Below are 26,936 nucleotides of genomic sequence, written 5' to 3' on the forward strand. Positions count from 1 at the left end.
AAACCTGGGAGGGAGGGGGAGATCCCGAGCGGCCGCGGTGCGCGAAACAGCTGTTTCGCGCGCCGCTGCTCCCCCTCCCTCCCAGGCTTGAGGGCCTGGGGGAGGAGGCAGGGCTGGGGATTTGGGGAAGGGGCGGAGTTGGGGCGGGGGGGGTAATTAAAAAATGGGGCGGGGGGCGGCCAAAATTGTTTTTGCCTAGGGCGGCAAAAATCCTAGAGCCGGCCCTGATAATTAGTTACAGTTAAAGAGAAATTGCATTATACATCACTAATATTTTTGATAAACTAGTGAAGCTAAAAAAATACTATTAATCAGAATTTTATTTTTGGAGAATACAATAAAATATTCTATGGAATAAAGATGATGTATTTCACAGCTTTAAACATGATTTTTTCCCAGAGATAAAATTAAAATTGCTTATGCTGCTAAGGAAATAAAAGTGATTGATGGACTGTTTACACTTGACCAGCTGCTAATGGATTCTCATTCAATACATGTTTGCTTTTGCTAAAACGACAGATAAGGCAAGCTAGAAAATAACCTGAAGCTGGTAAAAGTACTGGAAGGAAAAATTTAACTTACTGTGACATGTTTGATTTATCAACCGTTCTGTAAACTGTGAATTTTGTTTTTCTGGGAAAGATTCAAAATAATCTTCTCAGAATGAATCGTCAAAAAACAAGTTCTGAGACCACTATCAGAACATAAAACTGTACCAGTCTGTCTCTTGACACTGGTCAATTGGTTCCTTCTGCATCAGATGAATACTTCATTATTTAATTAGTTCAGGTATTTGGAAGTTAAGGTAGTGGCCATTGTACTGTCTCTTTCATATTACTGCATAAAATACACTCCCCGCCCCCCCAGTGTTGCTGCCTGATCCTGCCGTCTTTACTAGGGTCAAATTCCCATTGACTTGAACACTAAAGGTGAAATCCTGGCCCCATTGAAGTCAGTGACAAAACTCCCATTGACTTCAGTGTGGTCAGGTTTTCACTTTAAGTTTATTTAAGAAAATGCAGGCTCTGATCCTTAGATACAGTACATGTATAGCATCTTGTAAACTTTTGTCATTCTTGTATTATTAATTTCATTGTCATAATGGACAACTATATATTTATTGATTTAGACATTTGTATGGTAAGATCTGTCCTAAGGTATTGTGTTGGGATTATTTTGTCAGCACCCTTGTAATTTACATTGAACAGGATTTTGTTCCCCTCTTGCACACTGATGACACTGAAGAGTAATATATTATTGTAGTATCTCACAAGCTGTTTCTCTGACAGATACACTTCAAGATTTGTATAAAGTGTAAAATATAATTTTGATTCTTGTTTCATTGCTTCTCCTATATAGAAAGTGTAGCAAAGTTGTATTCTTGATATTACCCATCTTCAAACTAGCTTCATATAGCTCAGCTATTACTTTCTCCCTGTATTGGAACTCACCATGCAGGACAGAAAATTCTCCCACAAGACAAAAGCAACTTAAACCCATGTTCCAGCACCACGTAGAAGGAGAAACAGGAATTCTGGTCTGGCCTTTCCTGTTAAAGCCAGTTGGAAAATAGGAAAAAATGATTCACGAAAACTTTCACAAAGCCATCCCAATGCTCTCCCCAATTTTTTCATCAGATGTTTGTTCTAACAAAAATTTTGTGAACAGGTCTATTCTCTGTTTTATCACTATCAAATCTCCTCTTATTCTTCTTACTTCAAACTCTATGTAACTATTAATAGTGTATGTAATCTCTCCTTGCATGGAAATCTTACTACCCAGAGGCAACATAATCTATCCTCCTCCTCCTCAACAATTCTCCCTTGACTTCCACCCCAAAAGAAGGGAACAAAGATTTGTAGGATTCTCCAGTCCACAAATCTACTTCATCATACTTAAATCAGGCATATTATATACCAAAGCTATTGTTTTTATAAGAACTTTGGGAGGAAACTAGTGCATGTTTCTTTTTGGTGCTTTTAGGTTAAGGATGTACCTTTTGGCTCATTCAGGTTTAAGAGTATTGCCATGAAGTAAAAGACTTTTTTGTCACATCGACAGCATTGTGCCAATTTTGAGATGACCAAAACTCAATGCAAGATGAGGAGGTATCATTAATTCAGATAGCGGCACTATAATATATTTGGTATTATTACACTAGCTATCTGATGTAGTGGAACATCTTATTCACCTCTGTTCAACACTGCAGATGAGCCAGACATCTCATTAAGCTGTCCACAATGACATCTAGAGCTTTTTCCTGAAGATTACAACTAATTTGGAACCCATCAGCATGTACGAGTAGCTTAAATTGTTCCTTCCAGTTTTCATTACTTTCCACTTGTCTGTGTTCAGTTTAATCTGCCATCATAGTGCCCAATTATCTAGTTGTGTTAGGTACTTTGGAGTTCTTCACAATCCTTCCACTTCTTGGCAAATTTAAATAATTCTGTGATCTGCAAATTTTGCTACCCTCCTATTCATCGCCCTCTGCCCAGTTGTTACTTTGAATAACACAGGTAGTACTGATCCCTGGGGCATTCCACTATTAACCTGTTTCCACAGCTTCAGAATATTTCTGTTAACTTTATTTTAGTCCTGTTCTTTGTTTCCTAGCTGTTAACAAGCTTTTAATCCATGATAAAATAGAAAATTCTGCCTCTTAGTTAACAAGTTTCCTTAATAACCTCAAGTGAGGTACTTTATCAAAAAAAATTTGAAAGGCTAAATTATGTTCACTGGTTTCCCATTATCCACTGTCTTGTCATTAACTTTTCAAAATAACTGGTAGGAGAAATAGGCTAAATTTTATCAGGAGTGTACACACATTCTCTGTTAACAAAAAGAAAATGTCCACAAGAATTCCTGCAACTTAAACTTGAACTTCAATGATTGAAAAAGAGTTGAAAATAAAAATATTAGTTACGGATCCAGTGATTTTATGTTAGAATGTGCCAGGACTTGTGCTGATATCCTTTAGCTGACACACCTACATTGCCAACACTTCTATTAGTAGTCTCAGAAAAGGATCAACCTTTAATTCCTTCTAACTAAAGAGGGACTTAATTCAGCCTATACTGGGCCAATACCTGTCATGTTCCTGTAACAGGTATGGATTGGTAGCAGACCTTGCTTATACACGCCAGATGTGGTCATCATAAAATTCTTTAATGCTCTGCCAGGTGTGGCTGAGGTTATATTGAGGCTGTGGCTATTCAAAATGGAAGACAGGTGACTGGGCATTCTGCATCTCCTTCCCACTTTCTCTGTGTCTCCTCCTGACTGCATTAGTTCCTGTCCTGCTAGGAGAATTGTAACAGGAGTAAGGGGCTCAGAAAGAGGAGAAAGATAATACTTACAACAGAGAGTTCCAAGAACTGCCCTTAGCAACCAGGATAATTATTGGAGGCTAATAACATCTGAAAACAATTAGGCAAAATTGACTCATAAAAGTATGGATACTTCTATTCTTAGTTAGAACATAGGATTGAGAGAAGGACAATACTGTATCAGAATCAAAACAGCACAGGCAAAAGCCTATGCTGTGCTAACTTGAAGAACTACCACTGGAATGAATGCTCTCTCCCTGAAGCCTTGCTGATTTTTTTAGTATAGCTGAGTGACACAAGGGAAAATGTATTTTATGCCAAAAGAGTGACACTTGGCAAGAGGTGTGCACACACAAAATATAATCTGTTTTTTCTGACTGGCTGCTGAATAGTCCTTTTACGAGTTCTCTTTCCCAGTTCTTCCAGTGTTTGTCTCCTCCAGATGGCACAGAAATGCTGTTTTATTCAGTAATGTTTCAGTAATTTCATTTAAACTTTTAGACAGAGGGGAAAAAAACTAAACCTCAAGCCAATTTAAAATAGCATAAATATATAAAGATTCTATTGAAAATATAATTCTCAAATCTAAACCTAGTTAAGAACACTGAGGAACATAACATTTCTCAGATCTTCCACTCCCTCATGGGCTTCACTCTGTAAATCAACATCAGCTTTATAAAGTACTTATTATTAATACTGGACCAGAGAGAGCGAAGCTCCTGTCCAATGATTAGGGTGCTCATCTGGGAGGTGGGGGGGTCCTGGGTTCAAATTCCTGCTCCACATCAGAGTGGGGGTTTAAACCAGGATCTCCCACATTGTGGGTGAGTGCTCTACCTACTGGCTTATAGGATAGAAGAGACTATCACCACTACCTCTTCCTTGAATCCCTTGTGGATGTAGCCCAAAAAATCAGTGTTTTTGATGTTGTTGAAATGGTTCATCTAAACATTTCCAAATCTTATTTTCTTTTTTTTTTGTTTTGCTTCAGCTGAAACATTTCACTGAAGTCAACACAAATTAGCAAAATATTTTGATGGAGCTGAATCTGCATTTTTAGTGGAAAAAAGCATCTGAAATTTTTTACCAGCTCTAGTCCTGACCTAGTTGCCCTCTAGGTACTCCCACAATATGCCTGTTAAAAACACTGCATTGGTTATGCTCATTTTCTGTTTCCAAGGTTACCTTCACAACCAGGAGAGAGAGAAACTTTATTTTTAATGCAAGCTTAGATTCTATAAAATCTGAATGTGCCACGTGGGCCACAGAAATGCAGGAGAGCTGGGTATTTGACAGCTCATGGTTAGTGGCATTATGTTCCCTCACTTCCTGCAGGGGTGCTGGACCAATTTTTATAGTGTGATGCTGAGAGCCATTGAACCAAATTATAAACCCTGTATATAACGAAAACCACTTCATGCCAGGGACTGCGGCTAGTTGCAGCATCTATGACTGCCTGATATATTTATTTTTACAGAAGCCATGATATATTCTTATTTATATTACAAAAATCTAGATGCTTTATAGTTGTATAGTGAATGACTTTTCACTTGTGTTTGTCCTGGAGTCTTCGCTCATTCACCTATAATTCCCAGAACCACTCTTAGCATCTTGGATAGGTATAATATCAGTCACCTTTCAGTCATCAGTAATAATAGCTGTTTTTAATCGTAAGTTACATCATTTGGTTAGTAGCTCAGCTACTTCGGCCTTTCAGAAATCTCTGCAGTCAATTATTAGGACTGTTTAATTTCTGCATGTAATGTCAGTTGTTCTATCACTTTTTAAAAAACCTTTATCTCTGACAGTGTGTCATCTTCATTACTAAAATATGCATAAGACTATCTAGACTAGGCAGTACTAGAGACAATGGAATAAACATGTTTTAAAATCTGAAATAAAATACAGTTATACTCAAAAGAAATGTATATAAAATTTCTATATTTAAATACCAGGAGAAGCCTTTTCTCATGCTTAGATGTTGTTTGCTATTAAGTCTTTTCCCACCCTAGACTTAAAGATCTTTAATCCTTCCTGTGCCCTATTTCAATTGGTCTCTTTCCTTACAGGTCTTCCTGATATATAACCTTAAATGTCTTCTCTTTTAGCTTCAAACCATGACTTAGAATATAACTTGTCCTTGCAGTTTGAACTGCTTCCATACTGGATGCTAATATGTCCCTCAGGTAGTTGTATACTATGATTAAATTACTTCTGTCATCTTTTCTTATTCATCAGAGCATTTAAGCCCATGAAGCTTTTGCTTGGAAGATGAATACTGTATTTACATAATTACGCTCATTGCACTTCTCTGGACTCTTTCCAATACTTGGATATTATTTAACAGCTAGGCTACCAGTACTAGTAGTATAGTACTGAAATATATATTTATAAATGATATATAATTCTTGGTTATTTTTATATTCAATTAATGCGCATTGAAAGCCATTGCATATATTGCACCCTATAATATTCTGCACAGTTTTGTATAATCTTTTAGGCTTTAATGAGCACACATTAATGCAACAAGAATTGGATATTAATTCGGGATGGGTTTACTATGAATTTGGTATACATAGTTAGACAAACTGTTAACAGCATCCTTTCCATTTCTCACTTGTAGTTAGCAAGGAATTGAATGCTCATTTATTTAATTTCTTCAGGTATGTTTTCCACATCGCTTCCTGTCTCTCCAAGGGGCATTAGGATACTTTTACTAAAGTTTGAATTTGCATACTAAGAGAGAATTCCGATTGTAAATCTGTCTGCACTGTAAGGCTCATAAATTTAACAATTGTTTATATTCTAACACAGAGAAACTGTACATGAATATTGACTTTATAGTTTTATGAATAAAACAGATTTGTATTAACATGAGAATGGCCATACTGGGTCAGACCAAAGGTCCATCAAGCCCAGTATCCTGTCTTCTGACAGTGGCCAATGCCAGGTGCTCCAGAGGGAATGAACAGGTAATCATCAAGTGATCCATCCCCTGTCACCCATTTCCAGCTTCTGGCAAACAGAGGCTAGGGACACCATCCCTACTCATCCTGGCTAATAGCCATTGATGAACCTATCCTTATCTAGTTCTTATTCTGTTTCAATACAGTTTTTTATGATCCGTGGCTAATCTCTCTAAAAGTTACTTACACCTAAATTTATAAAACTATCTTTGGAAAAATAATCCAGATACTAATGAATATGGAAACCATTTCAGAATTTTTCTATTAACCTTATATTAAAATAAGTCTTCAATAAGTGCTGAGGAAAATTATGAAGGAGACTGGGAAGAAAAGAGTGAACACTAATACCAGTGGCCAATGTTTGAGGAAATGTTTGGGGAATGGATATCACATTTGACAGTCTGTGGGATGTGAAATGTTTTATGTCTAGGTTGCCAGTTTGAATCCAATCCATGGCATGATCCTGGAGTGGGATGCACAGTTAGACCCTTATGCTTGTATAGCAGCCCACTGACTTTAACAGGACTCCGTATGGATGTAAGCATTCAGACATAAATATCTCGTTGCACAATTAGTGCCCAAATTGGTAGTGACTTGAAGTCATGACCACTGGTTTTCATTTTAATGACCCATGTATAATATGCCAATAGATTAAGTTCAGCTTCTAAAAGGAGAACTGTCCACACCACCAAAACACCAGGATATTTGACATTAGTTCAGTTAGTATTTTTACTAGCAGTTTCAGCAGGGCCTCCAAAGAAATAATGTGCTAAGTGTCAGAACTGCTTTCCCTCTTACATGTGACCCTTCTAGGCCAAGGTTAAGGCACATCCTTAGACAAATATGGAGAAACTTGTATTGTCACTGCCCATGTTTTTCCCTGCTCTTTGGATAAACAGAGGAACTCAGTCTCCAGGGCTGTCAATCTGGCACCCTATCACAAATACTAATTCTGTTGCACACTCTAACTGGGCCTCAGCTCAGATTTACAGTTCAGCTTGTTAGTCCTCTGAGTCACTTTGGGGCACAGCTAAAACAGCTGGTGAAGCCACTCAGGCACCATTCACTCATTGTTCTGCCCACTACACGCGCACACGCACGCACATATGTACATGGAGGGACAGAGTAAGTGAAAGCTGTTCTGAGATGCAAAGCGACCAAGCAATTGTTTATGGCTAGAGGAGGGGCAGATGACTTGCTGGGAAAATGATGGAAGGGAGTGAATCTTGAGTTTTGCATTTCTAAGTATGTGCCCGTGGGGAGAGGCTGCACCAGTCACTGCAGCCCACCATGAAATGTGTTAGGACAGTACATCTCGACTTTGCAGAGTGCAGCAGTCTAGTAATAGAAGTCAACCCCATAAGCCATCATACTTTTCTGTGATGAGCAGAGGGTTGACATGGAGAGAGTGACACACAGGCGCACTCACAGCCTAAGTCAGGGTCACTGCCTAGGCTTACTTCCCACAGGATCCCTCTAGAGGACTATAGAGACCTCCCCGGCATAAGACAGTTTACAGCCTCCAGCTTCTTGGAAGACTTTTTAAATGCCACAGTGAAGAGGGCAACTGATTACATAACAACCTTCCTCATAGGCAGAAGTACAACTGTGGAGAACTGGGAAATATTTGTATTTTTAGAACTACCCTATGCCCTGAGTGTATCTGGTGATATTATCCTACCTGACTGCATAGTTAGTTCAAAACAAGTTGTTAAAGAAACTAGGTAGTACAGGTAAAACAATTAGGCTACGTAAGGTACGTCCCCTCAAACGTAATAGCAAGGTTTATAGCTGCGAAGAGGCACTCCTCAGCTGTCACCTTGGTGACAGGGCTGTTCTCCAAGGCAGAGAATCTGGAGATCAAAGAGCCCTGGTCTATTAAAGGATCTGCTCTACAGAGAGGATGGGGGAAAGTGGTCAGTGTACTGGGAGGCTGACTGAGAACTGGGGGTCTGCAGCAAGCAAACTGTAACTTGGTGCCAGGGAGAATGGTGAGGCACCAGGGCTATGTCAGGTCTACCATGAGGCTTGAGGTGAATGCTCTGTCTGTGTAAGACAATATGTGTGTAGGTTACTTTAAATGTACTTCTCTAAGTACTGTATGTCTTCTGGCAAAATAAATCCAACTTTATTTTGGAGAAGCTACTTCTGTGTCACTGCTCATTATTATGGTTCACGCACTCCCAGAGGAAAACTCTTGCAGATGCCAAGCCTGTTGGGATCCCACCCTAAAGAAAAATGGAGGCACCGGCCTGCCACTTGAAAAAGGGTGCACTAAGGGGACTGGAGAAGGGTTTCAGGAGGGGCAGCCTACTCAGAGCTGAGATACACACAACTGGAGATAATGCAGGAATTCTGAAATTGCCACTTTCCATCAGTGCTAGGCATACTAGAAGGTGCACACATACTCCTACAAACTTCTAGTGCTGCCTGCAGAAACAGGAAGTGCCCAGACTCAGTGAGAATGATGAATATGTGTGACCATCTATTGACATATTTCTGGATTTTTCTACAGCTGCAGTGTGTTGCATCTTTGTTTGTGCTGTCTAAAAGGGGAGTCAAAGTCCAGTTTTAGCTTTGGTGGGGTAGGGAAATCCACTTAATATGCATGCCACACTGAGTCAGCCAGGAATATTCACATTCATTCCTTTCGCTGGGTCTACTCATATCCATCCAAGCAATACTGGCACTTCTTCTGTCTTGTGCATTCTTTAGGTCTGAAAGGATGCTTTCTATTACCCATTGGTAACCAGATGGACCATGTCTGGCTTCCTGATGAGAGCTTGGGGCCCAGAGCAGTTGAGGAACAGTTTGGCGCAAGTGTGCACAGCAGAAGCTGGATAAGATGTATGACTATAATAGATGCATTTTTGAAACTCCCAGAGATTGAGCACTCAGCTAAAGTTAGAGTGTGAAACCTGGTTGGAGTTTTCAGAACTTCTGCATTGCCCTCTTCACCTTTGAAAAAATTCTCTGATTTCCAAAGTCAGAACTGAGCAACTGCATTGCCTGCTGCATATCCTTATGCTGTCCTTTCTTTGATATTTCCCCAGCACATTCCCGAAAAGCAATACCACAAATAAAAACACCTTCCATGATTAGATATATACTAGGGCTGTCAATTAATCGCAGTTAACTCACGCAATAAACTCAAAAAAATTTAATCGTGATAAAAAAATTAATCATTATTAATCGCAGTTTTAATCGCACTCTTAAAGAATAGACTACCAATTGAAATGTATTAAATATTTTGGATGTTTTTCTACAATTTCATGTAGAATATTTTCAGTATATTGTATTTTGTGTTGTAACTCAAATCAAAAAGTGTACAAAAACAAAACAATGTAAAACGTCAGAGACTACAAGTCCATTTTTCAGCCAATCGCTAAGACAAACAAGTTTGTTTACATTTACAGGAGATAATGCTGCCCTCCTCTTGGAATCATAGAAGATTAGGGTTGGAAGAGACCTCAGGAGGTCATCTAGTCCAATGCCCTGCTCAAAGCAGGACCAATCCCCAACTAAATCATCCCAGCCAGGGCTCTGTCAAGCCGGCCCTTAAAAACCTCTAAGAATGAAGATTCCACTACCTCTCTAGGTAACCTATTCCAGTGCGTCACCACCCTCCTAATGAAATAGTTTTTCCTAATATCCAACCTAGACCTCCCCCTCTGCAACTTGAGACCATTGCTCCTTGTTCTGTCATCTGCCACCACTGAGAACAGCCTAGCTCCATCCTCTTTGGAACCCCCCTTCAGGTAGTTGAAGGCTGCTATCAAATCCCCCCTCACTCTTCTCTTCTGCAGATTAAATAAGCCCAGTTCCCTCAGTCTCTCCTCATAAGTAATGTGCCCAGCCCCCTAATCATTTTCATTGCTCTCCGCTGGACTGTCTCCAATTTTTCTGTAGTGGGGGGCCCAAAACTGGATGCAAGACTCCAGATGTGGCCTCACCAGTGCCGAATAGAGGGGAATAATCACTTCTCTTGATCTGCTGGCAATGCTTCTATTTTTGTAGCTGGCGTTTCAAGGTATTTACATGCCAGATATGCTAAACATTTGTTTGTCCCTTTGTGCTTCGGTCACCATTCCAGAAGACATGCTTCCATGCGGATGACGCGTTAATTAAATTTGTGACTGAACTCCTTGGGGGAGAATTGTATGTCCCCTTCTCTGTTTAACCTGCATTCTGCATATATTTCATGTTATAGCAGTCTCAGATGATGACCTAGTACATGTGGTTCATTTTAAGAACACTTTCACAGCAGATTTGACAAAATGCAAAGAAGGTACCAATATGTGATTTCTAGAGATAGCTACAGCACTCAACCCAAGATTAAATCTCAAGTGCCTTCCAAAATCTGATCGGGACGGGGTGTAGAGCATGCTTTCAGAAGTCTTAAAAGAGCAAAACTGCGATGCAAAACTACAGAACCCGAACCACTAAAAAAGAAAATCGGCTGCCTGCTGGTGGCATCTGACTCAGATAATGAAAATGAACATGTGTCGGTCCACACTGCTTTGGATTGTTATCGATTAGAACCCGTCATCAGCATGGACACATGTGTCCTGGAATGGTGGTTGAAGCATGAAGGGACATATGAAACTTTAGCACATCTGTCACGTAAATATCTTGCAACGTCGGCTATGACAGTGCCATGAGAACACCTGTTCTCACTTTCAGGTGACACTGTAAAAAGAAGCGGGCAGCATCATCTCCTGCAAATTTAAACAAACTTGTTCGTCTGAGTGACTGGCTGTATAAGAAGTAGGAGTGAGGGGACTTGCAGGCTCTAAAACTTTACATTGTTTTATTTTTGAATGCAGTTTATTTTGTACATAATTCTACATTTGTGAGATCAACTTTCATGATAAAGAGATTGCACTACAGTACTTGCATTAGGTGAATTGCAAAATACTATTTCTTTTGGTTTTTTACAGTGAAAGTACTTGTAATCAAAACTAAATATAAAGTGAGCACTGTACACTTTGTATTCTGTGTTGTAATTGAAATCAGTATATTTGAAAATGTAGAAAATACCCAACATATTTAAATAAATGGTATTCTATTATTGTTTAACAATGCTATTAATCACACGCTGAATCGTGATTCATTTTTTTAATCGCTTGACAGCCCTAATATATACACATAGGGCAGTTTCAGAAAAATTGATGTGCAAGTTGCTCCCATTCCAGTTATTCTTACCAGACAGAACTTTTAGAAGCTTCTTTTGAATAAAAAGTACTATTAGAACCTGAATTAAACACTGTTAAATCAAAAATGTAAAGCCTCACTAGGTTTCACTCACTATATGCTCCATTACTTTTTAAACATACATGTTTTCAAGGATTTAAAGGACGTGCAAAGTATTGAACTCAACATCTACCCCAACATATGAAGACACCTATCCCACACTTTGCAAAATATCAAACTTTCTTGCCTTCCACTCCAAACATCATAAAAGGTTTCCAGTCAATAATGATCTATAACACCTTTGTTAAACTAGATGTTGCATATTGATAAATGTATTGGGCCAGATCCTCAGCTGATGTAAATTGTCCTAGCACTATTTGCTGCAAAGGGGGCCAAGACAATTAGCACCAGCTGAGAATCACCCCATAGTATTAAAGGCTTTGTAAATAGAAGGTGTGTGTTACTGTTCGTAGTAGCAGAAAACCAGAAAACTTTGCTTTTTGGTGGTTTTAAAATAATAGAAATGTAAGGCTGGAAGGGACCTTGACTAGTCATCTAGTCCATTCCCTCACTCTGAGGCAGGATTAAGTATATCTAGACTATCCCTGACAGGTGTTTGTCTCACCTGTTCTTAAAAACCTCCAGTGACAACGATTCCACAACCTCCCTACGTAGCCTCTTCTAGTGCTTAGCTATCCTTTATAGTTAGAAAGTTTATCCTAATAGCTAATCTAAATCTCCCTGGCTGCAAACAAACCCAATCACTTCTTGTCCTCTTCTCGGTGGACATGGAGAACAATCAATCACCAATCTCTTTATAACAGCCTTTTACAGATTTGCAGACTTCATCATGTGCCCCTCTCAGCCTTCTCTTCTCTGGACTAAATGAGCACAGTTCTTTCAACCTTTTCTCATACATCATGTTTTCTAAACCTCTTATCATTTGTGGTGCTCTTCTCTGGACTTTCTCCAATTTGTTCACTTCCTGAAAGTGGGGTGCCTCAAAACTGGACCCCTATAAATCAGCTGAGGATGCCCCAGTGCTAAGTAGAGCAGGACAATTATCTCCTTGGTCTTACCTATTATAAGCCCTTTAATACATTCCAGAATTAATTTGCCTTTTTTACAACGGCATCATCTTGTTGACTCCCATTCAATTTGTGACCCACTATCACCCCCCACATACTTTTCTGCAGTACTGCCTGCATCCTTGCTTGTAAAAAAAAAAAAAAAAAAATAAAAAATTTAATGTGTTGTTGTGGTTTGTTTTCTTTTTTTTTTAAGATATTGCAAAGAAATTGTCATCTGAGTCAGACAAACTATAGTGTGCTCACTTGGGAACAAAACTTTTCTGCTTTGGAAATGGACAGTTGACAATCAATTTATATATTTTTCTGGCTGTGTTAACCCAGTATGAATGTCTCCTCTCCAGCATTCTTAGTTGACAGAGAGACCTGGGAGAAGGAGGCAAGTTTTGAAAGTAAAACGAGGAGAAATAGAAGCCATCTTGATAAAGCTAAAGTGATAGACCAGAAAAAAATCCCTGCATTTTATTTGCACATTTTAAAATGTTTTTTGTTGTGTCTGAAAATAACAGCTGTATTTTTGCTTTTCCTGGAAAGAGGAACAGTTTTTAGGGACGCTGTGAGTAAGGTTTGTTCTAACTGTGGGAGTTTAGAGATGGGGGGGCTTAAATATTTAAAGGTATCAATGTGTTGTTGCACTAACTGTTGCAATGCCTAACTCAGGAGCAGAAGTCTCCTTTTCAAAAAAGATTTAGGCACTCAGGGATTTAGGGTCCTAAGTGATTAAATTCCTTTTGAAAATGAGACATCTGTTCCAAAAGGCACTTAAAATGCTGCGTCGGTGCAGATGCGCTGCGGTACCCGCTTTCATTAAGATGCTTTAAGATGATGGGAGAGAGCTTCTCCCATCGGCTTAGTTAATCCACCTCTGCAAGACAGACATAGCACTGTCTACACCGGCGCATAGGACAGTATAACTATGTTGCTCAGGGCAGTGGATTATTCACACCCGTGAGCGACGTTGTTATACTAAAGTAATTCTGTAGTGTAAATCAGGGATAAGTCAGTTAAGCATTGCAACGGTGAGCGCAGCAATGCATAAATACCTTTAAAAATCTGAGCCTGGTGCTATAAAAATAAAACTATCAATAACAAAATGCAAAAGGGCAAAAAGGGAGTTATATTATCATAATTACTAAGGAAATAACCAGTTCATTATCTCTATTGAAAGGACAAGATGGCAACAAAATCTATTCATTGTGAAAGATTCAGTTAATAGCTTTTCATGCCTCATTTATGACATACTTTGGTATAAAACTACTGAAATGATTGAAGTATACAGTGCTGGAGTGACACTTAATTAGTTATTAATGAATATTCTTTCTAATTGAAGAGTTTTTCCTTCTCAAAGGAGCACAGTATTAGTATATCCAAAGTCTTAAACTATTTGACTTTGAAATATATTTCCTTGGTGCAATCATTTTGTGATTAGACTGTAGATTGAGTAGTTGTTGAATATTATAAACCATAAAGATTTTATTTCTTATGGAATAAAAAGTCTCAAACTGTTTTTAGGTAGATACTGTAGAGCTGAAGCTCAGAAAAATCACTTTCATAGGATAACTAAACATCCTGAATTCCTTTGCTGTTTATTGCTGTAATGTAAGTCAGACTGAGGTTATTTGACATTAATAAGGATGTAATGTGTATCCACAGAAATTCCATGGTAATTTAACATTAATTAATTTTCACTTGTAAATTATTACCCTTACATATGTAATATCTAAATTGGTGACACTTGAAAGTGTCCATTATTATGAATGTATTAGGTCTTCAATGTAATAGGACTAGTTATAATTAATTCACTGTTGCAGGCTCATTTACTGGCACACAGCCTGTGCTCCTTTGTAGCTAACCATCTAAAGAGACAGGTTTTAGAAGTGACTTATTTATCTACAAAATTGATGTTGATAAAGTAGAATATAAACCCCATTGCATATGGGATTTTAACAGTTGTACTCACGGCATTTCAGCTTATATAAAAATTCTCAGTAACATTCTAGTAACAAAACATTAAAATACAGTAATTCCTTTGGCATTCATTAAAATAACATTAATTATGAACTCTGCTGGTGTTAATGTTGATTTATTCTAAAACTTTAAAATCAATAAGCGTCCATAATTAACCAGAGCAGGAAAAAAGACTTTGACCTAGTTACTTTATATTAACACTGTCAGTTCAGTTTAGTGTTAGAAACATTTTGAGACATTTTAACAAGAATCTTCCTTAAATATGGATCAAACAGTCAAGCCTGTAGAGAGAGAGAGAGAGAGAGAGGAGGTTCTTGCACATACTGGCATTGACTAGTATTAAAAATTCCTTTAAAAATGTATGTTACAAATCTATGGCAGCACTTGATGACAAATGGGATTATTTTAATGTTAATTGGTGCAGTGGGATTGACAAAATTGATAAGTAAGTTTTGTGTAGCACTCAAATTTATAAACATCTCAGAAGGGAATTCTAATAGTGAGTGGTAAATCTGTAGCAGTTCAGAGTTTGGATTCAGTTTGGATAAAATCTAAAATTTTGGACTGTAATCCGTACCTTATTCAAATTTTCTGAATTTATCAGTCTACCATCCCCCAAATGTGGTCGCTAGGTGTCAAATATAACAATTAAAAGTACCTTAAATATTGTTCTGCTATAAAATCTGTTCATTTATTTTAAATAAAACACTTTTTCTGAACTAGAATTAGGGACAGAGCCAGCACCACTTAACAAACAAATGTACAGTAAGTGCACTTGCTGGAGATGTACTTTGTTCCTGAAAAATACACAGAGTTTATTGAAAATATATTCAAAAGGTTCAGCTGGTGTTGGGAGAAGCATGCATGTGTTTCGAAAGAGAGAAGTTCTTGTAGAGGGGTTCAGGAATATCCTAACCTAGGTACACTTAAAAAATACTTTGCACTTGGGCAATTTGCTGTATGCCAAAAAGAGAACATTTACAAGTCTTTTCAAGACTCCAGAGGCCATTCATATCTGACAAAGATGATTTAGCAAGGAAGTGAACTATATCAATGGCAGAGAAATCCTTCATACCAAAATAATAACAAGGAGCTCCAGAGAACCCCTGAGAGCCACCTTTAGTACATCACTACCTCTAGATCCTTCTGCATATTTATTATCAGTGGCAGAGAAACCTAGAGTTTGGATAGTAGTGTTCTTAGCTGCTAACTCCTTTGGACTGTTTTTTACATTGATAAGATGTGTACAGTTAGTATGCTGGAATAAATAACATATACATTGTTCTGTTTATTTAAATATGGTGTATTAAATTAATTTAATTAACACAAATGAACAGCTGAATGGGTAGTACTTCTTTTGGGGTCAGCCACAGCAAGTCGTAAGATGACTGCAATTGTAATGAACATTCAACTCACTAAAACTTCAGAAATCCAGGACCCCACTCCAGTATTTAAAGGGGCACTAAATTCTACAGTGCTATGGCTTGAGCTGAAGAGCTGTTAATCTATAAAATCTGTTTTCTCTCTTTGGCATTCATTATCAACACAGTCATGAGCCTGTGCAACAAGTCCCAATGCATGAGAGATGCCTCCCTCAAGTTTTTAATTCTTGAGATAACTAAATTTGCTTAGGTTACTTTTCCAATGAACTGGCATCCTCTGGGTATTTCTTATGTGCCTTGGAAAAGTTGTAAAAGTGGTTCTGATTATTGACATGTCCAGAGGCAGCATTTTCTCTCTCTGGTGAACAGAAGACCTAGTGGGAATTATTGCAATGAGACCTGGCACACAACTGCGAAACATGCCAAATAACGCTTTCCTCCCTCCCAACCTACTATACCAGGAAGTATGGGGAAATTGTTGGTAAGTACGTAATAATACATTTAGCCATCTAAGGTGCTGTACAGTCCATTTTATATGAAGTGTTACATTTGTTGTACACTGCTGAAACGTGTGGTTAAATGTACTGAAATACATATTGTACACGTACATAAAGTAGGAAGTTTTAAGAACTGGGAAAGCTGTCCAGTCTCACGCTTGTGTCTTCAAAGTGTATCATAATGTGACCATCCTGGTTTTTTGTTAGACTTACTAGTCCCCTTCTCAAACAGCCTAGATATATTTTGGACTCCTTTACACTGAGCCAGTCGCTTTCCTTGTTAATGTATTCAATATATTTATCACCCTTTGAATGCAGTAGTAGTTCCTGAATTCCTACTGCTTCCTGGATTACTATACTGTGGCCCCTAGGCTTTGAATGTCTTACTGGTTTTAGAAAATGTACATTGACTTTTGTAACAAGGTAGCAGGTTTTAGGAATACTGGGGCTGCTCTTCTGAGTTACATAATACCAGAACCCTGCACAGAGGTGCAAAATTATTTTTGTTGATTTACGTTGTCAGATCACCTGAGAGTCCAATTAGCTTTTACCCAAGAAGAATAAAGGGTTTCAGCCTCTCTCAGGCAGACAGGACCAGGGGTCAAGACAAGAGAGGTCCTGCAAGAAACAAATGTCAGAACAGTTAAGCTCAACAGAATTCTTAGGCTGAGGTTTGTTTTGTTGTTGGTGTACCTAACAATTAAAGTAAATACCAAGAAGAGAGCAGGGCCGGCTCCAGGCACCAGCTGAGCAAGCTGGTGCTTGGAGCGGCAGATTGTTCGAGGCGGCATTCTGCCCAATCCTAGGGCGGCACGGCCGCTTTTTTTTGTTTGTTTTGTTTTGTTCCGCTCCGGCCGCCCTGTAGGGGGCGGTGGCGCGGAGAACCAGAGCGCCCTGCAGGGCAGCCCTCTTCCTTCCCGCCCCGCCGGCGGGGGTGGGGCCCGCGCGGCAGGCTTTTGTTTTTTGTTTTTTTTTTCTTGGGGCGGCCAAAAAGCCAGCCCCGGCCCTGGAAGAGAGTAAGGTTGTATGAGATTGCATGTGTATTAGGAAAAGGGTAGAAATGTCACCATTTTCCAATGTTATAAATCCCTTTCAGTAGGGATTTTCAGGTACCTTCAATGTTTTTTTTTCTTAAAGGTTTTTGTGTCTTTTCCCCCTCATACTCAGGTTTACTTTAATAATTTTATCTTGTTACTTGCGTTTTTAAGAACTGGCATAATCTTTTTTGCCCTCACGTGGCACATATTTCAAATGACCAATATCCTCTTTCACATATGATGAATACAGTTGTTTCTGCTTCTCTAGAAGGGAACTAAACATAACGGTATAATTCCTTTTAATTTGTATGTGGCAGAGTTATATAAATATAAATTATATTCAACATAATTATTGATGTAATTACACCTATATAAAGGCCTGACACAAAGCATATTGAAGTTAAGGGAAAGACGCCCATTGTCTCCATTGGGCTTTGGATCAGGTCTAAGTGTTTTGGTTTTGTTGAATTTTTACCATCATGTTGTTTTTAGCAGAGCTTCTCAGGCCATTGAGGAGTTGTTGATACCTTCTGGAAGGTTACCAGGAATCTCTAGCACCAGCATGCTAAGCGAGAAGTTATAGGGCACACTGACCTTGGGATTGCTAGCTGGGTCAACAATGGTAACATCCATTGTTGTAGCTCCTGGTGCTGAAATACCAGCTGTTAGGCTACTAGCCTTGTACTGTTGGGGTGGGTTGCCAAGTGTTGTAGAAATTACTGCTGCTATTGGATCTGGTTTTGCACCAGCCCTTTAAATAATTTATCTACTCATACCCCTGTCCTAACATCACATTCAAATTAGGAGGATTATCTGTTGAACTGCAGAAATAGTGGATCACGATTCCATTCCTGAGGGCAGAAGATAAAAGGGCCCAAAATATTTTCTGATCTTAGCTTATTCCATTCATATGTTTTCCCCATTCTTGGCATAGGAAAATCAGCTGTCCCATTCCTTATTGCTAAGAGATCATCTGGTCTAAAAGCTTATCAAAGTGCATTAACTAACTGTTAATGTGCATCAACAAGGTCCACACAGACAATTAGAGTTCAGTAGACTAGTTCTGGGTAGATTCACACCCCAATTTGTTATGAACTAAATTTTCACATATACAGACCCTACGTGTGTGATAGGCTCTTCCACGTTTTCTTTTCATATTGTCTCATACTCTGAGAGTCAGAAGCACATCACATCTCTGAACATACAGCAATTTCAAAAGAGTGTCAGCAAGTCTGAGCCCCACATTTGTTCCATAAAAGTTCAAGGGGAAATGGGCCAGAGGTGGTCACAATGGTCATGGAAGGTAACAGTAAGAGTAAGAGGGATTTAGTAACTGAACATCCATTCCCCCCAAAAGATCAGTTCTCATTTTACCCCAACCAGTTAAACCATCCATATTCATCAGAGCAAAGCTGGATGTGAAACCTAAAGCCACAACGCTGAAGTAATGGGAAGTAATTTGTTCCCACACAAATATAATTTTAATATTTCAGGCCTGCAGCTAAGTGTTTTGTGCCCTTTTATAATTAGCTGAATATATATTTTCAAACTCTGCATAGTAAAATTCCAAAATAGAGAATGATGATCAGAAATCCAGGAACTCACCAGGTCAATGCAGTAAAGAAATTAGAAACTGAAAAAATATGAAGGTTAAGATGAGTCTTAAACATGACAAATAAAATGTTTTGAATACCAAATAATTTATGCAAAATGTTACAAAATCTGAGGTGCTAAATAAATTACTGATACAATGTACTCTATTTTGACATTTGTCATAAAAAATAGTGAATGTAGAGTCCGTTGTATACAATATTCTAAAGGTATTTTTCCTATAATAGTTGCTTTATACTTTTGTACAAACAATTGAACTGCATTAAATTTAAATCTTATTTTGTGATGCCACACTAAAATATGTTGGGAGAAACATCCAAAAATAGATTTGTGGTTATATAATTTCTCTTTATTTCTTAAAAAGTTGCTACTACTGTACGAAACTCTTTTTTGTTTTAACCCTTGGAAGGCTCTTGCGTTCCTTTTCTATTTTTCACCAAGTCAGCATGGCATATGATTTTTCTAATCTATGTAATCTTTCATGATTACCACGTGAGTGTATTGTAAGAAATGCTGTCTCAGGACAGTGATTATAGAAGCCTTGAAACTTTAAAACTGAAGAATGAGATGTAAGAATTCTTCAATCCATAGATTAAATGGTAGACATATTATGGGCTCATAGAATTATTATAGATTTGATTTTTTTTGTATTTCAAGTTTTTTTCTTAACTTGATCTATCAGAACATTGAAGGGCTATTTATCGTTACCTTTTGTTCCAAATTATTTTATCTTTTGAACAAAGTGGATGTTTTCTGCTTTTGAGTTTTTTTTTGTAACTGTAACCATTAGAAAATGCTAAGAGTAGTATAGCTCTGCGCAGAAAGGACAAATAATGGAGGGCCTGCTCCCACTGAGGTCAATGGTAATTGACTTCAATGGCAGTAGGTTTTGGCCCTAATAAACTGCTTGTCAACTTCTGACAGTTTTTTCAAAATCTTATGTGGGAGGCAAGAGGAAAAGTTCTGATTGTGTGTGTGTGTGTGTGTGTGTGTGTGTGATCCTCAAGACAGTTTTGAAAATGAATCCTAATATGTAGAATGAAATCTTAAAATAAAAATCAGATGCATCTGAGGCGGTGGATGATTACTTTCAGTGCAAATCTTGTAAAGAGACAGCTGACTGTTATGGCTACCCACCCATTTTATCCTGCAGTATAATGAAACTTAACAAAACTGTATCCTTGTCAGTTAACCGCTGCATCTTGTAAGTGTATGAAACCTCGTTGCTGTGGTTACTGCCTTTGTCTCCAGTGTTGTTTTATCCATGGTTCATTTTTTCTTTAATACAGTACTATACAAAGGAATAAAATAATGAGTCATTCAGAAATGTGTTGTTAAAATATCCCTCTTTATCGTTACATTTCACTGCTTTAGAATTAACTTTCACAGGCTGTTAATTCAAGGCAACAGTTAAGTCTGAGAAGAACTGTTAAAAATTCTGTGATTTTTTTTTTTTCATTTATAAGAAAAACTTATCTATGTAATTGAAGAACTTCTTACAAGTTTGAACAATTAAACCCTTCTTTTAGTTAATGTATTATTTCTGGTACAAGTAGATAAAATTCTACATGGTAAGCATGGTAAAAATTTTGCATGTTCTGCACAGCACAGAATTTTAGAGTAAAGTTTTCTGGGCACAAAAGCAGTAACAAAACTGTCCCTACAAAACTGAGTAACTGAATAACACAAGAAATAATTTTTGTTAATTTAAAACTTTAGAAACTGAAATTTGTAAAGTGAGATGTAATTCAGTTCTGGTACTGTACATACCAGCTGTTCTCAGTAATTGAAACTTTACAATATGAAAAATACATTAGATCTGTACAGTTTTTACAGGTAGGTAGGATGAGTTTTGAAAAAAGATTTGCTTCAAGGGTCATACTCTGCTTTATGTCAAAAATACTGCACAACTTAGCTAATTACAAATTGTAGACTTGAAACAATTCATGTCTTCAGTGTAACTCTTAGTTCTCTTTTAATTGAACAGGGGTTTCAGAAACCATTTCAGAATATCTTCCTCTTTTGTCCTTCCAGTTACATAGGTTGGTTGCAGTCCTCTGTTACAAATGAAATCAGTTAAGCTAGCTGCTGACTGTGTTCACTGATTCTTGCGGCTGTTGTTATTGTGCTGAGATCCAGATCAGTCTCTAGGTGTGTTTCCATTGTTTCTTCCTGTGCATTAGATTCATAGGGCTTATGAGCAAGGAGTTCATGATGTACACCACAGTAACTTATTGTGGGTTGGTCATAGGCGAGAAATGTTGACACATTCATAGATAAAGGTATCTGGGGAAAAATGGATATGAAAAATAGTTAGCAAAAGACATAATTAACTTTTGTGATGTGAATTTGATGGTGATAAAAGTGAATATCTAAAAACATTGGCTAGAGCGAAGAATAGTGCTTCCTGTGAGAACTTCCCCTCACACCTTTGCCAATGTTCTTCAAACCTTGCTGGCATCATCTTTGATGCCTAGTGCTGGGCCTCGGGATTTGTTTGTGAAAGTTTGTGTATGGCAGAGGAGCCGCAGAAGTGTCTTAAAAATGCAAACCAAGGCAAATAACCTTTCATAATATATTTAGCAAATGCGAAATGTAAACCACAAAAATGTATAGGGGACGGGGAAGATACATTACCGAATTGGTAAGACATGGAATAGTTTAAGTGGGATTTACCTAGCTGTCCAACTGCAAATAAGTGACTAGTGGACATTTCCAGACTTGTATCAGATTTTGTGTCAACTTTACAATGTGGATAAATATCTATTACAGGTTACCACTTTATTACTATTTATGAGCTAAGGATAGATTTGAATCCAGCAGGTTTCCATAGGTCTATTTGAAGAAATAGCTACATTTCCTTATTTGGAAACCCCCCCCTCACTTTTTTCATATAAATTAGGATGTCATTTAAATTTTTCTTTTTGATTATTTTCATGAGGATTTCAAAGAATGTCATATATAGTTATCACAAATATATTTCAGAACCAGAGATGAAGAGAATATAAGAATATAGACCTTAATTATAAACATTTCTACTAGCAATTCTCTCTCTCTAATAATATAAATCTGAAGGATGAAAAATACAAAAAATGGTTATAGAAAAATGGTTCATCTGAGTAATGCCTGTATAGTAATTTTTTTAAAAGATTTAGTCAGCTATCAACTTGCATTTTATGTACGCCACAGAGAACAGCTTGTAGATTTGTCACTTTTATTATTCTGTTTCTGCTCTAAAATAAACCTGTTTTGAAGCGTGACTGGAACTTTATAGAACTAAATATAAAGACAATTCCAACACAGAGACTTTTATTTAATGATGGTTGCTATTGACTGAGTGTGATATTTAAAAAAATTTTTAATTCTAAAAGCATTCCAAATATTAAATGGTTGAAATAATAAAAAGCATGAATATTTCTCCCTTGCATTAACATCTTGATGTACTGGGGATGCTGTATTTTAGAATAATTTCAACAAGAGGACAGGGTTCAGAACAGTAAAATTAATGTGTTAATGTGTCAGAGCAGTAAAATTACCACTTAAAAATGATTTTTTTACCAAATGCAAAGAATCAAAATAAAAAGTCTCTTTTTCAGCATAGTTTTAAATGTTATGCAACTCATCTATTATGGCCTGTGGTACATGCTTTTTGTCTATCACTCAAAAGTTTTGGTTGATCCCATGTTTTTTTTTTAAAGTAGGACTAAAATAAAATCCTGCAGGCATTAAACTTTTTGTAAGTGGGAGCATGAGTAAAAACTTGGTGCTGACTGCAGAATGCAAGCCCCAGTTCAGTAAAGTATTTAAGAACATACTTAAGTCCCATTGATTTTAGGGTTTAATTCAGCTCCTAGTCTTTTTATTAACTTCCACTTTGGGAATAGTGAATTGGGAATGGTCCTTAAATGATTCCTCAACATTTATATGACATTAGGAAAACATGTAAAATTAGACTAATTTATCAATTTACAATATTTATTCTCCAATCAGATGTAATTCTTAATATTGAGGAGAGTGATTTCCCCCCTTTTTATACTCTGTCACTATCCTGTGCTTGTACTCCTTATGTAGTCAAAACTTAATTAATTCAAGTAATTCTGCATATGCTCTGTTCCCAAAAGGACAGGTAACAAAGTACAAAACATAAATATGGAATTGAATCCTAATAGAAATGTCTTCATGGTCTCTTAGATTTTAATGAAAAACATATCCTTCCTGTGTCACTCTTTTTGGTTTTCATTACTAGTGCATTGCTGTGATGCTAATTATCTTATATACCTGTGGATGCTTTCACTATCATATATATTTCTAATCCTTTTTTTTTTTTAACATTGTTAAGCTCTTGGCTTAATTGATCCCCTTCCTGTGCTTTAAGGAATGATCAGACTTCTTTGGTTCAGTTAGGTGGAACCCAGCTAAGGGAATTACCTCTATTGCATCTTTGCTTCTTCCTATCATGAGACTAGCTCCCTTAACTGTAGGTTCAGAACCACCAATTCTGAGGTGGGCCTTCTCTATAGTATCCCTATATCTGCCACACTAAATAATCTCATCTCTCTCTCTGCTACACTATTTCAGCAACTCTGGCTTTAAGCGTCTGTCCCAGCTTGGACCCTGGGAGCCACAAACTGCTTCTATCAAGTGTGTACATGTACCATTTAGCCATAAGGCAAATAGCAGTACTTTTTTGCATTGTGCAGGGGCTAGCCCTCCCTACCTGATTAATTTGCTATTGGTGTTCTAGTCTAGGTCCATACTTAATGTGGGCTTTGTACTCTGTGATTATGTACTAAGTTTTAGCTTTTAGTTCTTTGAACGATGGTCCCTATGTGTATATCACTGTGGGGGTGCACATGCACCTAAGACCAGAAAAATTTTATTTGCAGTTTTGGTGCCTCATGCTCTGAACTGAGGACATAAGGGAAGGCACAGACCACCTCTCTAAGTCCTTTCTACCACACGTGGTCTGAGACAGAGCCCCTTAGTGTCCACATCTTCACTAGGATTCCTTAGTGGCCTTCCTGAGTACTATCATCTCTGCTGGAAGAATGGGTGAGCCAAGGGCCCTTATGGTGGACCCTCCCTTCCCGGCCTTTCGTAAGGATAAGGTTTCTTTGATGTTATACCCCAAGTTCATTCAGAAGGTTCCCTCCCAATTCCACATAGCTCATGTCAAACACCTGCCTGTTTTCTAGCCTAACCTCACACTACCATTCTCTGCATGTCTGTCGAATCTTAGCTTTCTACCTGCAAAGGACATGACCCTTCAGTCTCCAAGACTTTGTTTCCATCACTGAATGGATGAAGAGGAAGCAATCTCCTCACAAAGACTTTCTAAATGGATTTCAGACTGTGTCCTCCTTTGCTATAAACTCATGCAGGCTCTTCATCTCAAAGTGTGAGGGTCCACTCGGCCAAACTTCTCTTCAGGGTGTTCCCCTCCTGGAGATCTATGGAGCAGCACTGTGGGCTCTGTGCATACCTTTACTAGACTTTACACTGGTATACAGGCCTCTTCTGTGGACATGGACTTCTACAGCAGTCCTGCAGTCTGTGGTGTAGCATTGTTCCTCGCACCCTCCACCTGGATGAATACTGTTTGGGAGTCACCTGCAGTGGACCATTACTCAAAGAAAAATGAAAGGTTACTTCTCTTCAGTAAATGGAATTCTTTGAGATGTGTGGTTCCATAACCCACTCTCCTTTTGCTTTGCTTCAGATCTTTTCCTAAGGTGATTTGTGCAAGAGAAGGAACTAGAGAGGCAGTTGATGCTCTCAGTTTGGTGCCTCTCCTTATGCTCTCAGTTTGGTGCCAAGGAGGCACAGGACACCAGCATGGGCCAACAGGTGCTGCTAGTAAAAAAATATCCAGTCTTAGGTGCATGGAGTGCGTGTGCACCCCCGCAGTGGAATGCAAGTAGGGAATCACACATCTTGAAGAACTCCAGTTACTGTAAGATAAGTAACCTTTCTTCTTTTGTTTATTAAATTTAATCCGATGGACTTTTTCTACTCCACTAACAACTTATTAAGCTGTCTACCTGAATTGCTGAATTGCAACTCAGTCCTAACTCCCCTGGCTTTTCTCTGTGTCTTGCAGTTTCAAGGGTGCCTCAGCTAAAGAATAGGTGCTCACTAATTAAATTTGTGTCTATATCTAACCAGTTCAAAGAATGGCGACTTTACACCCACATGAAAAGAAATCTTTAAAAAAAATTGTATGTGTATAAGCTTTACAATGACAACATTCCTTTTAAGGTTCATTTTATTTGTGAAGCTTGGGGCACCCAAAGGACAACCAAGTGAAGTTACCATGTGAGAACTAGAATAAATCTGTAATGAATCCACAATGTCAACTCCCACATATTGTAATCTTGACAGTCAAGTAATCCTTGATGTGGAGAGATCACCCTTTTGGAAAAGTGAGATGTAATTCAATCAAACACTAAATCTGTCAGGAGAGGGTCAACATTTGTTGAATTATGTTGTATTGTAGGAAATTACATTGTCTTGGACCCATTTAATTAGGCCACATCTTAAGTAACTTAATTCATCTGGGAATCATCCAGCAATAACTTGTATAGTGCAAGTCATGATTCCTTCCTCCATCATTTCCACCAAGTAGAGGATTGTTGTTGTTCCACTCCCCCAACAGCTGGTCCCCAGCCCGTTGTTGAGATCCCACTGCCCTCCCTCATATAAGGGCTGGGGAAAGGGAGTTGTATCTTTGTGACTCCTAATGACTGGAACAGCAATCCCATCCCCCAGCTTCTCTAGGGGATACGTTCCCTTAAACTAAAAGTGGAAATAAACTTATCAGGGAACCGAACGCTCCATGGAATGAATACCTGCATTGGATACCGGTCATAAGGAGGCACCACCAAATACCTTGGCTGCCTCCTCCCAGCCTAGTTCCAAGATAATTAACAATTCCCTCAACATCAGCCAAAAATATATCTGCTTCCTGGTCAAAGAGGTGTACCCCAACATCCGCCAATAACTCAGGTACTAAATATAGTTTTGGTGGGGTAATTACTGATCCTCCCACTCCCAATGATTCACTCATCTGGCCTTATCAACCTGTGGTGGCCTGCTGGCTCGCACCGTTCCCTTTGAAGCAGCATTTCAGCCTAGTTTACAGCCATATCTGGAAAAAGATCCTGGATCTACCTTAAATCTTTTTGTTCCCTAATGATTAAGCCATCCCCCTTACAGAATTCACCTTGTCATCAAGGCTCAGCTGTGAACATCCAGGGAAACTGACTGCTTGGGAATGATTCATCTGGGAATTATCCAACAATAATTTGTATAGTGCAAGTCATGATTCCTTCCTCCATCATTTCCACCAAGTAGAGGATTGTTGTTGCTCCACTCCCCCAACAGCTGGTCCCCAATCTGGGCTCAATATTCACAAATCCAAACATCAGCTCTCATTTTCTGTTCCCTGTAGCATTCCCTTCCATTCATGTCAGTACAGAGCTATCTCATCACTGTTGCCCAGCAGTGAGTTTCCAAGAGGAATTGGCCACCTGCTTGTAGGCCAAATGCACAATATTATGCCCACACATCCAGTCACCATATCGTTTGTACCTGTTTGCTTGATCCCAAAGAAAGGGATAAACAGGAAGAGTTTAACATATAACCCACTGAATTATCCTCCCCAACAGGGGTCGCCATACCCTTCTATTTGGATGCTATCACTGATAGACAAAATCTGTTGGGCTCCTATTTCAGACAAAGTTGTGGATATAACCAATCCAGTTCTGAATAAATGGCATTCTATTTCACCAGAGGAACCTCGACAATACATGATCTTTGACAGTGCCATGAACTGAAATATCCTTTTCTGAGGTAACTCCCTTCCC

General features: G+C 38.3%; 2 protein-coding genes across 2 annotated transcripts in view; one reads left to right on the top strand and one right to left on the bottom strand.

Annotated features, from left to right (window-relative positions):
* The window catches only part of CTNNA3 (catenin alpha 3), a 968,742-nt gene that overhangs the window by 252,340 nt on the left and 689,466 nt on the right, over positions 1-26,936 (top strand). The gene's annotated exons all lie outside the window — the stretch shown is intronic.
* The window catches only part of LRRTM3 (leucine rich repeat transmembrane neuronal 3), a 139,095-nt gene continuing 133,149 nt past the window's right edge, over positions 20,991-26,936 (bottom strand). Inside the window, exon 3 of the mRNA XM_024210073.2 lies at positions 20,991-21,357. Within this exon, the coding sequence (XP_024065841.1) occupies positions 21,148-21,357 (210 nt within the window). The 3' untranslated portion in view covers positions 20,991-21,147. The remainder of the gene's footprint in view (positions 21,358-26,936) is intronic.

This window comes from Terrapene carolina, unplaced genomic scaffold (genome assembly GCF_002925995.2).
Source record: "Terrapene carolina triunguis isolate 2854851 unplaced genomic scaffold, T_m_triunguis-2.0 Scaffold95, whole genome shotgun sequence".
Taxonomy (NCBI): Eukaryota; Metazoa; Chordata; order Testudines; family Emydidae; genus Terrapene; species Terrapene triunguis.